This window comes from Suricata suricatta, chromosome 8, assembly GCF_006229205.1.
Source record: "Suricata suricatta isolate VVHF042 chromosome 8, meerkat_22Aug2017_6uvM2_HiC, whole genome shotgun sequence".
In the NCBI taxonomy this organism is placed as follows: Eukaryota; Metazoa; Chordata; class Mammalia; order Carnivora; family Herpestidae; genus Suricata; species Suricata suricatta.
In genome coordinates this window covers 122,471,381-122,482,853 of record NC_043707.1, presented here as the reverse complement: position 1 = coordinate 122,482,853, position 11,473 = coordinate 122,471,381, and the positions used below count along the sequence as shown (strand labels likewise).

Here is an 11,473-nt window from a genome sequence, read left to right as displayed (position 1 = left end):
GTACTGACATGTGACAAGCACTATGCTAAGCGGCAGTGCGGCTATGAACACGGCAGACCTATTAGTCTCATGATACAGATGAGAAAACTGAGGGTCAGAGAAGTGATATGACAAGGCCAAGGTCAGAGTGTGTGGCTGGCAGGGCTGGGATTAGCAGTATGTCTTCGTCACCGCAGAGCTGTGTTCTCTCCACTGTCGGTGCGTTGTAACGCCAGAGAGGCACTTGGACCCTGTCTTCTCAGGACCCTGGCTCTGAGGGAGATACTCACCTATGGTCTCTTTGCATTCCCAGTTCTTTCTCCCAGGCTGCCCATCTCCTTCTAGAGGACTTGCACATCTGCTGTTCCAGGCATGGGGTTCCATGAGGATGGCACCCACACCCAAGACCCTGGGACTGGAGGCAGCCAAACAGGGCCTGTGAGGTCCCTGGAATACTGCTCAGTAAGCCCACACTTCTGGGTACATCCATAGCTTCCTTTCTTCCCTCATTGGGGATTTAGGCTTACAGCCATGTGACTTTGGGTTATGGCCCCATGTCTGTCACAAGCTAGCTGAGGGACCTCAGGTAAGTCCCTTAACTCTCTGAGCCTCGTCTGAAAGATAGGAGTAATAACTCTTTACTGAGCTGAGTTCTTTTTTTTTTAATTTTTTAACATTTATTTATTTTTGAGAGACAGAGAGAGACAAATCATGGTCAGGTGAGCGGCCAAGAGAGGGACACACAGAATCGGAAGCAGGCTCCAGGCTCTGAGCTGTCAGCACAGAGCCCGACGCAGGGCTCAAACCCACGAACTGTGAGATCATGACCTGAACCAAAGTCAGACGCTCAACCGACTGAGCCACTCAGGCGCCCCAGAGCTGAGCTTTCATTTGACAGACTGGACCCTGAGCTGGGTGCTATGGAGGTGATGTTGGACAAGCCATGCATCTCCCTGAGTTAACCCATGGCTTGCTCGGTGCTGTGGGGCCCAGGGGAGGGAGGAAAGGACTTGAGGCTTTGTGAACAGAAAAGACGACATTTGAAGTGAGTCCTGAAAGAAGGCCAGGAGTTGGCCATCAGGGCACGGCAGGAAGGGTTTTCTTGGTATTTGGAGCCACACGCAGATGCTTGGGGATATGAAACAAGCTGGTCTTCTCAAGGGACCAGGTCATTCAGTAAAGCTCAAGAAGAGGGCCCAGTAATAATAATGGCTATTGTTTCTGGATCAGTTATGTGCTCGGTGTAGATATGTACAAGCATTATTTTGTTTGCTTCTTGTAGCCACCCACCAGTGAGATACATTACTTTTATCCTCATTTCACAAATGAGGAAACTGAAGCCCTGAGAAGTGAAATAACCTCAGGGCCATGCAGCGGTAAAAGCCAGAGTTCGAACCCAGAAGGTCAGGTTCTAGAACCCACATACTTAATCACCTGTGTTGGGCAGTTGGGATGATGGCCTCGGATGTCATGCCAAGGAGCTGGGACTTTATTCTGTAGGCAGCAGGGAGTACATAGAAGGTTCTCAATAAGGAGTGACTGACCAAGAGAATTGATTGCTCGAGGGCAAGGGTCAGTTGGGTTTGGGGATGGGGTTTGGTATGGGGAAGCAGGGGGCTGGTGTGCACATAAGCTGTTGTGACCATCTGTGGATTCCACAATTCCATAATTGTGGAATTACGTCAAGAGGCTAGGATGCTGGGTGAAATGGAACTCAATATATAACTGTACCACATACCCCACCCCCTCCTCCCTGGCCTGGATCAACTTAGCCGTCTCCCCAGGTTGCTGATAGAAGACAGCACGTATGTGTCTGTGTGTCTGGAGGGGCCGGGGGAGGATTGGGGGCATTAAGGGGCTCGGGGGGCAGGATGTCCTGGGAGCGGCAGGGAGGAGCTGCTCCAGGAGCAGGGGGATTATGTAATGGGCAGAGCACAGCTGTGCCCGCTTCTGCCAAGCAAAGCCACAGCTGCCCTGTGGACCCAGCCCCTGGCTCCAAAGTCCTGACCTGCCCTAGGCTGGGTCTTGCTAACCGGTAGGAGACTCTCTCTGCCTCACCACACTTTTGCTTGCCAAGAGGGGTGGGGACAGCTCCTTTCTGCTTCCCAAGGCCTGGTTACTCACCTCATATCACACAGGAAAGGGATGGGCTGGGTTTGGTATACCCCCGAGGGCGAAGTCTAGGGGATGGAAAAATCAGAACAACCTCTAAAGGGGCCCAGTGCCTGCCTCTCTACAGGAAGTTCCCCCGCTGGGGTGTGGGCTCCTTTTCAGCAGACCCTTTTCTTTTTTTTAGCACCTCCTGGGTGTCAGAGACCAGATTTTGAATCCCCCCTTACCATTTGTGTGACCTTAGGTGCCATCACCATGCCCCTCTGAACCTCAGTTTCTTCTTCTGCCAAATGGATCCAGGGCCTACCTCCCAGGTCATGAGGATTTAACGATGCCACAGGTGCGAGGCTCCGTGCCCGGTGCCTGGCATGCGGCAGGGGCTCAGAAGAGAGCAGCTGTTAGCACCAAGTCCTAATCTCTGCCTTCCAGGACTCCCCGTTTATTAGAAAGGGCAAGAAGCCTATGTGTCAAATAGTCCCTGCAGCGTGACACGTGGTACAGTGAAGAATGCAGGGACACAGTGGGGCAGCAGCGATTCTGGCTGGCAAGGGCAGGGGAGGGGTCCCAGAGTGGGGCGAGGACAGAGCAGCCACCATTTCCAGTCTAGACACTTTCCCAGCCTCCATTACATCCCTGCCGCAGTTCTGGGAGTGGGGTGTGTGACTATCCCCATGTTACAGGTCAGGAGACTGAGGCCTCTTGTAGTTGATTAGTTGACACAGAATCACACAGTTTGTCTCCAGCACAGATGGGAGCCACACATGTCCTTTCCTTCTCACTGGGAGGGGGTGACATTTAAGCTCAGTCTTCAAAGGTGAGGGGTTTGCTAGGCAGAGAGCATGAGGGAGGAAGGCTTGGGGAATGCTGGTGAGGGGCTGTCGCCAGGCTCGGTACCTGTGTCCCTACAGTGAAAGTGGAGGAAGAGGGCCCCTGCCTACCTGGCCTTCCTAGCTCTTGGGGGCAACCACGGGTGTGGGTTTTGATAGGGTCTATTTTCGCTCTGTCCCACACTGGGAAGTCCTGGTAATGTTCCCCCATCTTCCTTTCCTTTTCCAGAATGGACAGGCCTCAGGGGAAGAAGCTGGACTGCAGCCGTCTAAGGTGAGGCCCAAGGGAAGAACCTTGAGCAAGGAGCAGGGCTGTGGAGGAGGAGGGAGGCCTGCCCAGCTCAGCCTTCCTCTCTGGTCCTGCGGAATCCTCGAGGTGACCTTGTGCAAAGAGATCACATGTTCCAACCTTCCTATTTCTCTCTTTCTTTTCTTTTTTTTTTTTTTAAGATTTTATTTATTTAAGTCACCTCACACCCAACATGGGGCTTTAACTTAACAATCTCAAGTTCAAGAGTCCCATGCTCTACTGACTGAGCCAGCCAGATGCTCCTCAACCTTGCTATTTCTTAGGTGAGGGGACTGCAGCCCAGACAGGGTCAGGAGCAGACCCCAGCATAGAACTCTGGCTTCTCGTTACCCAGGCCACTTCCTTGGTTTATTCACTCACAGAAGTGAGGAAAGGGCTGAGGGGGTGATGGGGACAGACTCAGATCAGCTGGGCTTTCATGAAGGCGTGGGATCATCTGGGTGTGTGGTGCTGGTACCTGAAGGGAGGGAACTTGGTGGTCTCCCATGTCTACCCAGGGCCCAGGGCCTGGCATGTGGCCCACCGGCCATTTCTCTGGGTTCCCACGTCCCAGCCCTAGGCTGGTTCCCTCACCCCTATCTTTGCTTCCCCTGGGCACCTCCCTTTAGCCCTTTCGCCTCTGTTACTGGTTTCCTGTGTTGACAAAAGCACCAGGGGCTGGGTGACGGTTGTGTGACCTTGGGTGGGTCCTTTGTTCTTTCTGGGCCTGGGCTTTCTCATCTCTGTGCCCAGTTTTCAGGAGCTGTGAGGTTCCAGAGACACTGGCTGGGGGTTGGGGGTGCTTTGGACTTTGCTTGGGCAGGACAGAGCATGGGTTCTGGTAGTAGAGCTGACCTGCGGTCAAGTCCTGGCTCCACCCTCACTATTTGGCCAGAGGTCTTCTCCCTTCTGAGTCTCCGTTTCCTCACCTGTCAACTGGGGATAATGGTACCTGCCTCACAGGAGTGATGGGAAGGACAGATGAGGTAGTAACCACCTGGCACACTAATTTCAGCACCAGCAGTGTGAGCACCCCAGTGTATTGCCCAGCTTCAGTTCCTTCCCGTGGCCACACCCATTACATCTGGGTTGGCCTGAGCACTGCACCTGCCATAAGCTTGACCTTTGAAATAGACCTGGGGCTGGTCCTGATGTTTGCCTTATCTCAGCCTCCTAAGATAAGGGAGCTGAGCTGCCTGGGATAGGGCAAGGTAAGATCAGGAGGCTCCTACCCCCTTCTGATGGTTACTGTGGCCACCAGAAGCCAGACCAAGTGGTAGGGGCTGGGTCCCTTGGTTTGCCTCGGCCCCACATCTGGAGACTCTCCTCCCACAAGGTAGCTCTCCCTAGTTGCTTAGTAACAAAGTGAAGGGGTTCCAAGAAGAACCATGATGTTCAGATCTTGGGGCTTACGTTCTGGGGGCTGCAGAGGTGCTGCAGAGCTTTGGGGAAGCAGGTGGTCAGTATAGCTTCTCGCCTCAGGAGCTAGAGGGACTTGATGGGAGAGGGCGGGAGCTAACCTTGCAGGTAACCTGCCTTTGATCTCAAGCCTATGACCGTTGCTCTCCAGCAAAAGACGCTGGGGAGGGAAGAGGGACAAAGCTGGAGGTGGATGGGCAAGGAGAGCCTTGAACGCCACATTAAAGGAGAGAAAGAACTTAACCCGTACCAGGAACTTTGCGTTTAGTTTTCACAACACCCCTGATGTAGAGGTTGTTACTGTCCCCATTTTACAGGTAAGAAAATTGAGGCCCAGGGTCACATAGCTGGTGAGCAGTGGAGTCAGGTCTTGCTTGATCACAGAGCCCACACTTCTGCCAGCCCAGAGAACCCTGCGTGCTGAAGAGGGGGTGTATTGGGTCCCTGTGACCCAAGATTCCACCATTTCCAGGCACCTGCTTCATCTGTCTTTTCTGTTGCCCCTAAGAACCTCACAGTATCCCCGTTGCCCACTTCTGGGCTCAACACACCAGGGGGCGCTCAGCCCATGGTCAGGACCTCGTCACTTAGTGCAGTGGAATGAGCTGGCAGCAGGCCAGTTTATCTTTTGCCTCATCAGAATTTTGGGGCACCTTGCGGCACTGGGGGACCCTAAAATGAGGTCAACACCCCCCGGGGGAGAGGGTGGAGATAGGAGATCTGTGCGGTGGGTGCTGTGGCGGGAAGAACATGACTGCAGGCACACAGAATCTCCATTCTGTGCCAGGCCCCATTTTGGGCAGAGAGACTTTGCCGGTACCCACATTTCTCTGGGTAACATGGTAAGATAAGCATGTCCTGGGGAGCCCTGCTAGGGGCATCTGCACTCAGGGCTGAGCATGGACCCCACGGACGGTCACTGCCCTGTGTGGCAGAGGAGGAAGAGCTGCAGTGGGCTCTAGGGCGCCAGGCCACCTTCCCTGCAGAACTGGAACTTGGCTGGGCCTCGAAAAGCAGGATTCGGCAGTGCCAGAGAGGATTGGGCCTTCCAGGCGCAGAAGAGGCGGGCAGGGGCACTTGGGAGTCAGGTGTTCTGAGTTCAGAATGCTGCCCCTCTTTCTTGTTTGCTGTAGAACTTGGACGAGTGTTTTGCCCTTCTGAGGTTCAGATGCTTTTCCTGTAAAAGAAAAATAGGGCCCCCCTCCCTCAGGGCCACCTGGGAATGTGCTATGTATAAATTAAACAATCCCACGAAGTTTGGTGTGATTTTTCTCTTTTCTTTAAAGATTTTATTTTTAAGTAATCTCTACACCCAGTGTGGGGCTCTCACTCACAACCCCGAGATCAAGAGTTGCCCACTTCACCAACTGAACTAGCCAGGCGCCCCCAAAGATTGTGGTAATGCTTGTTTATTTTGTTCATTGTAGGCAGAAAGGGGGAATTGGGGTTTTAGCAACCACAGTACAGACAACAGTCTAGGGCAAGAGCTTCCGGATCCCTTCTGCGCCCCTGCGCACCTGGTGTCCTCTGGCACACTGGGGCTCCCCTCACCCTCCCTCCCCCCATGACAGTGGACCAGGCATCCCAGGCCCCCTCCCCCGGCTATCTCCGGAGCTGGACCCCTTTGAAGCGCCTGCAGGTCTATTTTGAGAGCTAAGCATTTCCCCCCTCCCCTCCTCTCTTCCTGTTTATGAAACCCTGATCCATCCCGGATCCCTGATGCTACTCTGGCCAGAGCACAAGCAGGATGTGACTGTGGACTTCGGGGAGCCTTGGAAGCCTCAGGTGTTGGGGGGGATTTCCCTTGGACGGATCAGGGTAGGCTAGCCCACCCTCCCAGGTCCTGGAACCACGTGGCTGGGCTGTGTCCCTTCAGACTGTCCAAGGGGACTCTTTGGCAGTAAGACTGGCCGTCTTATCAAGGAAGAAGTCCTGTTTACAGCATCCCTTTGTCTCTGCGGCCCATTTTACTTGTAGCAGCAACCCTCTGAGAGTTGAATGTGTAGTTTTAACTCTGTTTTACAGAGGGGGAAACTGAGGCTCAGACAGGGAAGGAAATTTGCCTGGAGGCACTCAGCTAATGAGCGGACAGTTCTTAACTTCCTACCCTGTACGCCTGGTCTCAGCCTCTCCACGCTGGTCTCTCTCTACATGTAGTGTCTTTTTTTCCTCCCTCTTTTCTGCCTGGCCAACTCCTGTTCATTCTCAGGGTTTAGCTTCTCTGGAAGGTATTTTGGGACCTCACCCTAGGCAGATAGTTATTGCCTCTGGGCACCATTGCAGCCAGAGACTTCTGTTTTTGTTTTGTATTTTCAGGAGCTGCCTGAGAACAAAGCTTGAGTCTGTCTTCATATGTGCCCCTCCTAGTGTTGGGTTCCTGGCTTGGGGACCGAGCAGGAGCCCAGTATCTGTGAGCGATGTTCAAAGGGGAAATAGGCTCATAGGGAGGGTGATCATGAAACACTTCAGTGTAGGCTTCAGAAGCAAACAGTCTTTGATCTTGCTCTTAGCTGTCCCCCTTTCTAGCCATGTGGCTTGGGGGCAAGTCACTTTCTGAGTCCAGTTTTCGCATGTCTGAAATGGGGTGACAATATCTTCCTCAGAGCTAAGCCACAGTGCCTGGCAGAACCCATACCAGTAGAAGCAGAAGGAAAGGATGGCCCTGGTGTAGTATTTGCTCCATTTGTAAGGAGCACAGTTCTCCCCGTCACTCACGCTAGGCCTGGCCTGGTGCAGCAAGGCCGCCTGGGAACTGTGGTCCCCTCCTCACCTCCCCGGAGGCGTGCTAGGGAGACGTAGTAGGAGCTATCTGTCCGCCCAGAGGGGCCAGGCCTGGGAGGCCCTGCATATACTGCCAGCTGGGGAAGGGGCTGTGGGTGTCCATTATAGCCAGAATTAGCAGCTAGGCTCCAGCTGGTGGAGGAAGGCCCGGGGTGGGGACCCTAGGGACCAGGGATCAGGCTAGGGAGCTCTGGGCTTCTCTCCCAGCTGCCCTGTGAGAGGAAGTAGATAAGAGGAAGTATCTATAGGGGGGAATGGGGCAGGGACCAAGGGATGTGGTCTGGTGCCTGTCCTCCCCCACTCCTGCCACCAGAGGCCTCACAGCCCCAGCACATAACTCTTCAGTGAAGGCAGCTCGGAGACCATTTCCTTCCTGTTGCCCCTTCCTGTACCCTGCTGGCCACAGAGTCTTCCTTTGCTTCTGAGGGATTTGAGGGTTGGTGGGGGGCCCAGCTGGCTCCGGCCCACCACGCTTTGGGGCTCCCAGGTCCGTCCCAGCCTCCAAACCCCTACCTGCAGAAGCTGGGTGCAGTGAGGTGTCTAAGGAGGGACCTTTTCACAACCCGCAGCAGGCCATCATCAGACTGACTATTGTTGGAGGCCCTTTGAGGACTGGAAGGGGAAGTCCATGTGTACGTGGGAGCCTGTGTTTCCACATGTCTGTGGAAATGGTTTCCGATCATCGGCCTGTTTGTATTTGTGGGCGTGCCAGTTCCTGTGGGTGTACTGGTGGGACTGGGGCGGCCAGGCCACGTGGAAGGGGGCTGGGCCTGCTCCACCCCTGCCCCACCGCTACATGCTCCTTCTCTCAGACTTCTGTGAGGTCCTTGCTTGGCCCTTCTGCCCCCTTCCCCCCTCTCCCACCCCCACCTTGCCCATCCCAGGGGCCTGGGCTGGCCGGCTTCTACAGGGCAGGACTGGATGCCGTGCTGCCTGTGCTAAGAGCTGCCATTTTGGGTGGGTCCAGCCATAGGAAGGTCACTATGGGGGGAAGAAGCTCCTGCAGTCTGGGCTGGGGCACTCAGAGACCGTGGCCTTGCTGACTTCTGCCCCACATTCTCTCGAGGGGATGTTTGCATGTGCTGGGATGCCCCATGTGTCACTGCCTTATTGCTTTGTGACTTTTGTCTGTGTTCTAGTCTCCCCTCCTTAGGATCAGAGGAGACCAGGAAGGATGTATCCCTGCCTGCCCTGCCCCTAGGAGTCATGGGCTTGGGGTCTACAATGTCCCCTCCTCAGCAGGGGAGCCTGACCCATCTTCTGTCCCTCCTCCCTGCAGAGAGGGAAGTGAGAAGGAGGGGGTCAGGGACCCTGCCTTCTGGGCCGGGAAGGCTGAAAAAGCAGAAGTAGAGGAGTAACGGGGCCCTTTGGCCACCGGCTTGAGCCCCACCATGCAGACCCCGGCAGAGTTCCCCAAGGTTGAGAGAGACTCACTCCCCTGTCCCAGAAAGGTGAGCAGAGGGTTGGCCTGCCTCCAGCAGCGTCTGTCACCATGACCCTGGGCAAGGGATGGGTTTGGGAGTGGCTCGGTCCCCTGGGGTTTCCGGGTGACTGATTGGGTCCCAAGGGAGTGTTCTCAGAGGCAGATAGGCAAGCAAGTGGAGGCTCAAACCTCAGGGCGGGGTGGGGAAGGGTTGCTGTGTGGCCTTGGCTCACCTCAGCCCCCCTCTGAGCCAGGCTTTCTGCCCGTCCCACCCAGGGTTATACTCGGGGGCCTGATGAGCCTGTAGCTTCTTATAGCTGCAGCTTTTGTGGCTGTTCAGGATTCCCCCTGAAGATGGGGCTGTGCCTGTCAGGGTCTAGACCTAGAATGGGAAGTCTCTGGACCGACCCCAGTACTGAGGGAGGGGGTGGGCTTGGATGGGCAGGGCAGGGCTCTGACTGACACCTGCCCACCCTTTCCTGGCACTCGAGGCCCGCTGACCCCAGGCCAGGCAGTAACTAGAGGAAGGATTTGAGTCTAAGCCAGCTCTGCCACTCGTTCACTTTCAGCCTGGGTGAGTCACTATCCTCTGGGCCTTGGTTTCCTGTTTCTGAAATGGGGATAACAACTTTAGGGAAATTTGGATCAGGCACAGTCATCGAATTGCATTCAGGAGATGCTCCTCTCAGTCCGGTACCTTAGTCCTGGGCCCTGGCGCAGGAAGAAACCTCAGAGGTGTGTCTGCCACAACTGCTGGACTGTCCTCCCAAGCCCTGGGTGTTCGCAGGCAGTGTCTCTGCACCTCCCTCCCTGTCCCCTGGCAGTCCAGCAAGAACCCAGAGCTCTGCCATTGAGTCCAGGGTCTGACTTTCTGTGTGGCTTTCCTGCCTGCGTGTATGGCCTGGGCATCTGTCAGTCTACTTGGGCCTCACTGACTGGCGGTTGTTTCTGCCACCCACCTGCTTCTGTTGTTGGGTTCCTGTCTGTGTCTCCACGCGATGAGTGCCTGTCTTCACCTGTTGGGTTCATCTCACGCACTGGGTGCCTGTTGGGTTGTGTCCCCTTCTGTCTCTGCCTGTTGAGTACGTGTCCCATCTGTCTCCACCTGTTGGATGCAAGCCCCCATCTGCCTCTGCCTGTTGGGTCCCCATCTGTCTCTGCCTGTTGAGTTTGTATCCCCTTCTGTCTCTGCCTGTTGGATATGTGTCCCCATGCACCTCTGCTTGTTAAATAGGAGTTCCCTCCTGCCTCTGCTTGTTGGGTATATGTTGGGCATGTATTCTTCCTACCTCCCCTTCCTGGGCTCGTGTCCCTATCCATCCCTGCTCTGTGGGCATTTATGCCCTCCTACCTCTGCCTGTTAGATGCCCACCTTCCTCTGTCCTTACCTGTTGATGCCTGCTTCTGTCTGCTGGGTGTCCCTCTTTATCTGCCTCTCCATGTTAGATGCCTGCCTTGCCTGTTGGGTACCGCTCAGCAGCTGGGTTGGCCTGGGGCTTTCCCTTTGCAGACCCACAGGGCAGATTGAGGGGGTAGGGCCCAAGGGCAGCCCTCAGGCAGTGCGGAGGGGGGAAAAGAGAGGAAGGGAACGTGGTGAGATTGTAGGCCTGGAGCTGGGAAACCACAGGCCCTGACTGATTGGCGGCCCTGAGCAGGGCCCAGCCCCCGCCCTCACCCTGCACATCCGCCTTGGGCCTGGCCACCTCCGAGGCAGCCCCCTGACGCTGCCTGCCCCTGCCATGGTGCCTCGGCCCTGCCGGGCGGATGGAGCAGGATCCCAAGCCGCCCCGCTTGCGGCTCTGGGCCCTGCTCCCCTGGCTGCCCAGGAAGCAGCGGCCCAGGATCAGCCAGACCTCTCTGCCTGCCCCTGGCCCTGGCTCTGGCCCCAGGCGGGACTCGGTGAGTGTGCCCAGATGTCTGGTCCTAGCCTGCCAATGGCCCTTGGAGCAGGTGTCTGAGAAGCGAGTTTGGCCTCAGTTGGCTGTGAACTCTCCAAGTCCAGGCCTAACCCTGCTGGATGACTGGACCCTGCCCAGGTTTGCTTCCTAGGGAAATGAGGAGGCACTTCAGGCCTCTGGGGCAATACCAGCAGATTGGAGGGAGGCCAGAAGGGTCCTAGAACGACTAAGACCTGGCAAGGGGTTTTCAGTAGACTTCTATGAAGGAAGTTTCTATGGGTGGATCATGGAGTCTCTGGCCTTTGCTCCTTTCCACCCCAGACTGGCACTTGGGTTGGCCGGGGGAGTCTCTGGTGACTTTTGGGTCCCTGAGCATCTCAGCCCTGTCCTTCTGGCCAGAAGGAGCTTGTCATTCATTCTGACCAGGAACAAAAGCCCAGCTCCTCCCCAGACTGAGCACCAACTCTACTTCCTATTGTGGCAGAACCAAAACCTTTGCAGCAGGGGAGGAGAACCCCACAGGGAAGGCCTACGCAGAGCTTTGGGCCTCCGCCAGAGGCTGGGGTTGGCTCAACCTGCCTGTGCCCGGGCATCCCCTTGGGCCTCTCCAGGCCAGCACGGCAGGAGCAAGAGGAGCACTGCCCTCACCTGACTCCTCAGCACTTTGGTAGTTTGACACTCCCTGGCCCTAGAAGCCCTTTTGGGGTGGATGAACCAGGGAACTGGTCCCTTCGGCACAGCTGCC

General features: G+C 55.8%; 1 protein-coding gene across 10 annotated transcripts in view; it reads left to right on the top strand.

The window, feature by feature from the left end:
* The first annotated feature begins 294 nt into the window (after positions 1–294).
* RPS6KA1 (ribosomal protein S6 kinase A1) overlaps positions 295–11,473 on the top strand; it is a 34,379-nt gene continuing 23,200 nt past the window's right edge. The window contains exons 1-2 of one of the 10 annotated variants that reach the window (XM_029946612.1): positions 295–441; positions 3,148–3,192. In XM_029946612.1, coding sequence (XP_029802472.1) covers positions 352–441; positions 3,148–3,192 — 135 coding nt within the window. In that variant the 5' untranslated portion in view covers positions 295–351. Of the gene's footprint in view, positions 442–2,407; positions 2,432–3,147; positions 3,193–8,739; positions 8,859–9,467; positions 10,730–11,473 lie in introns of those variants that run through there. The other 9 variants (XM_029946616.1, XM_029946618.1, XM_029946617.1 and 6 more) reach the window with 9 other exon arrangements.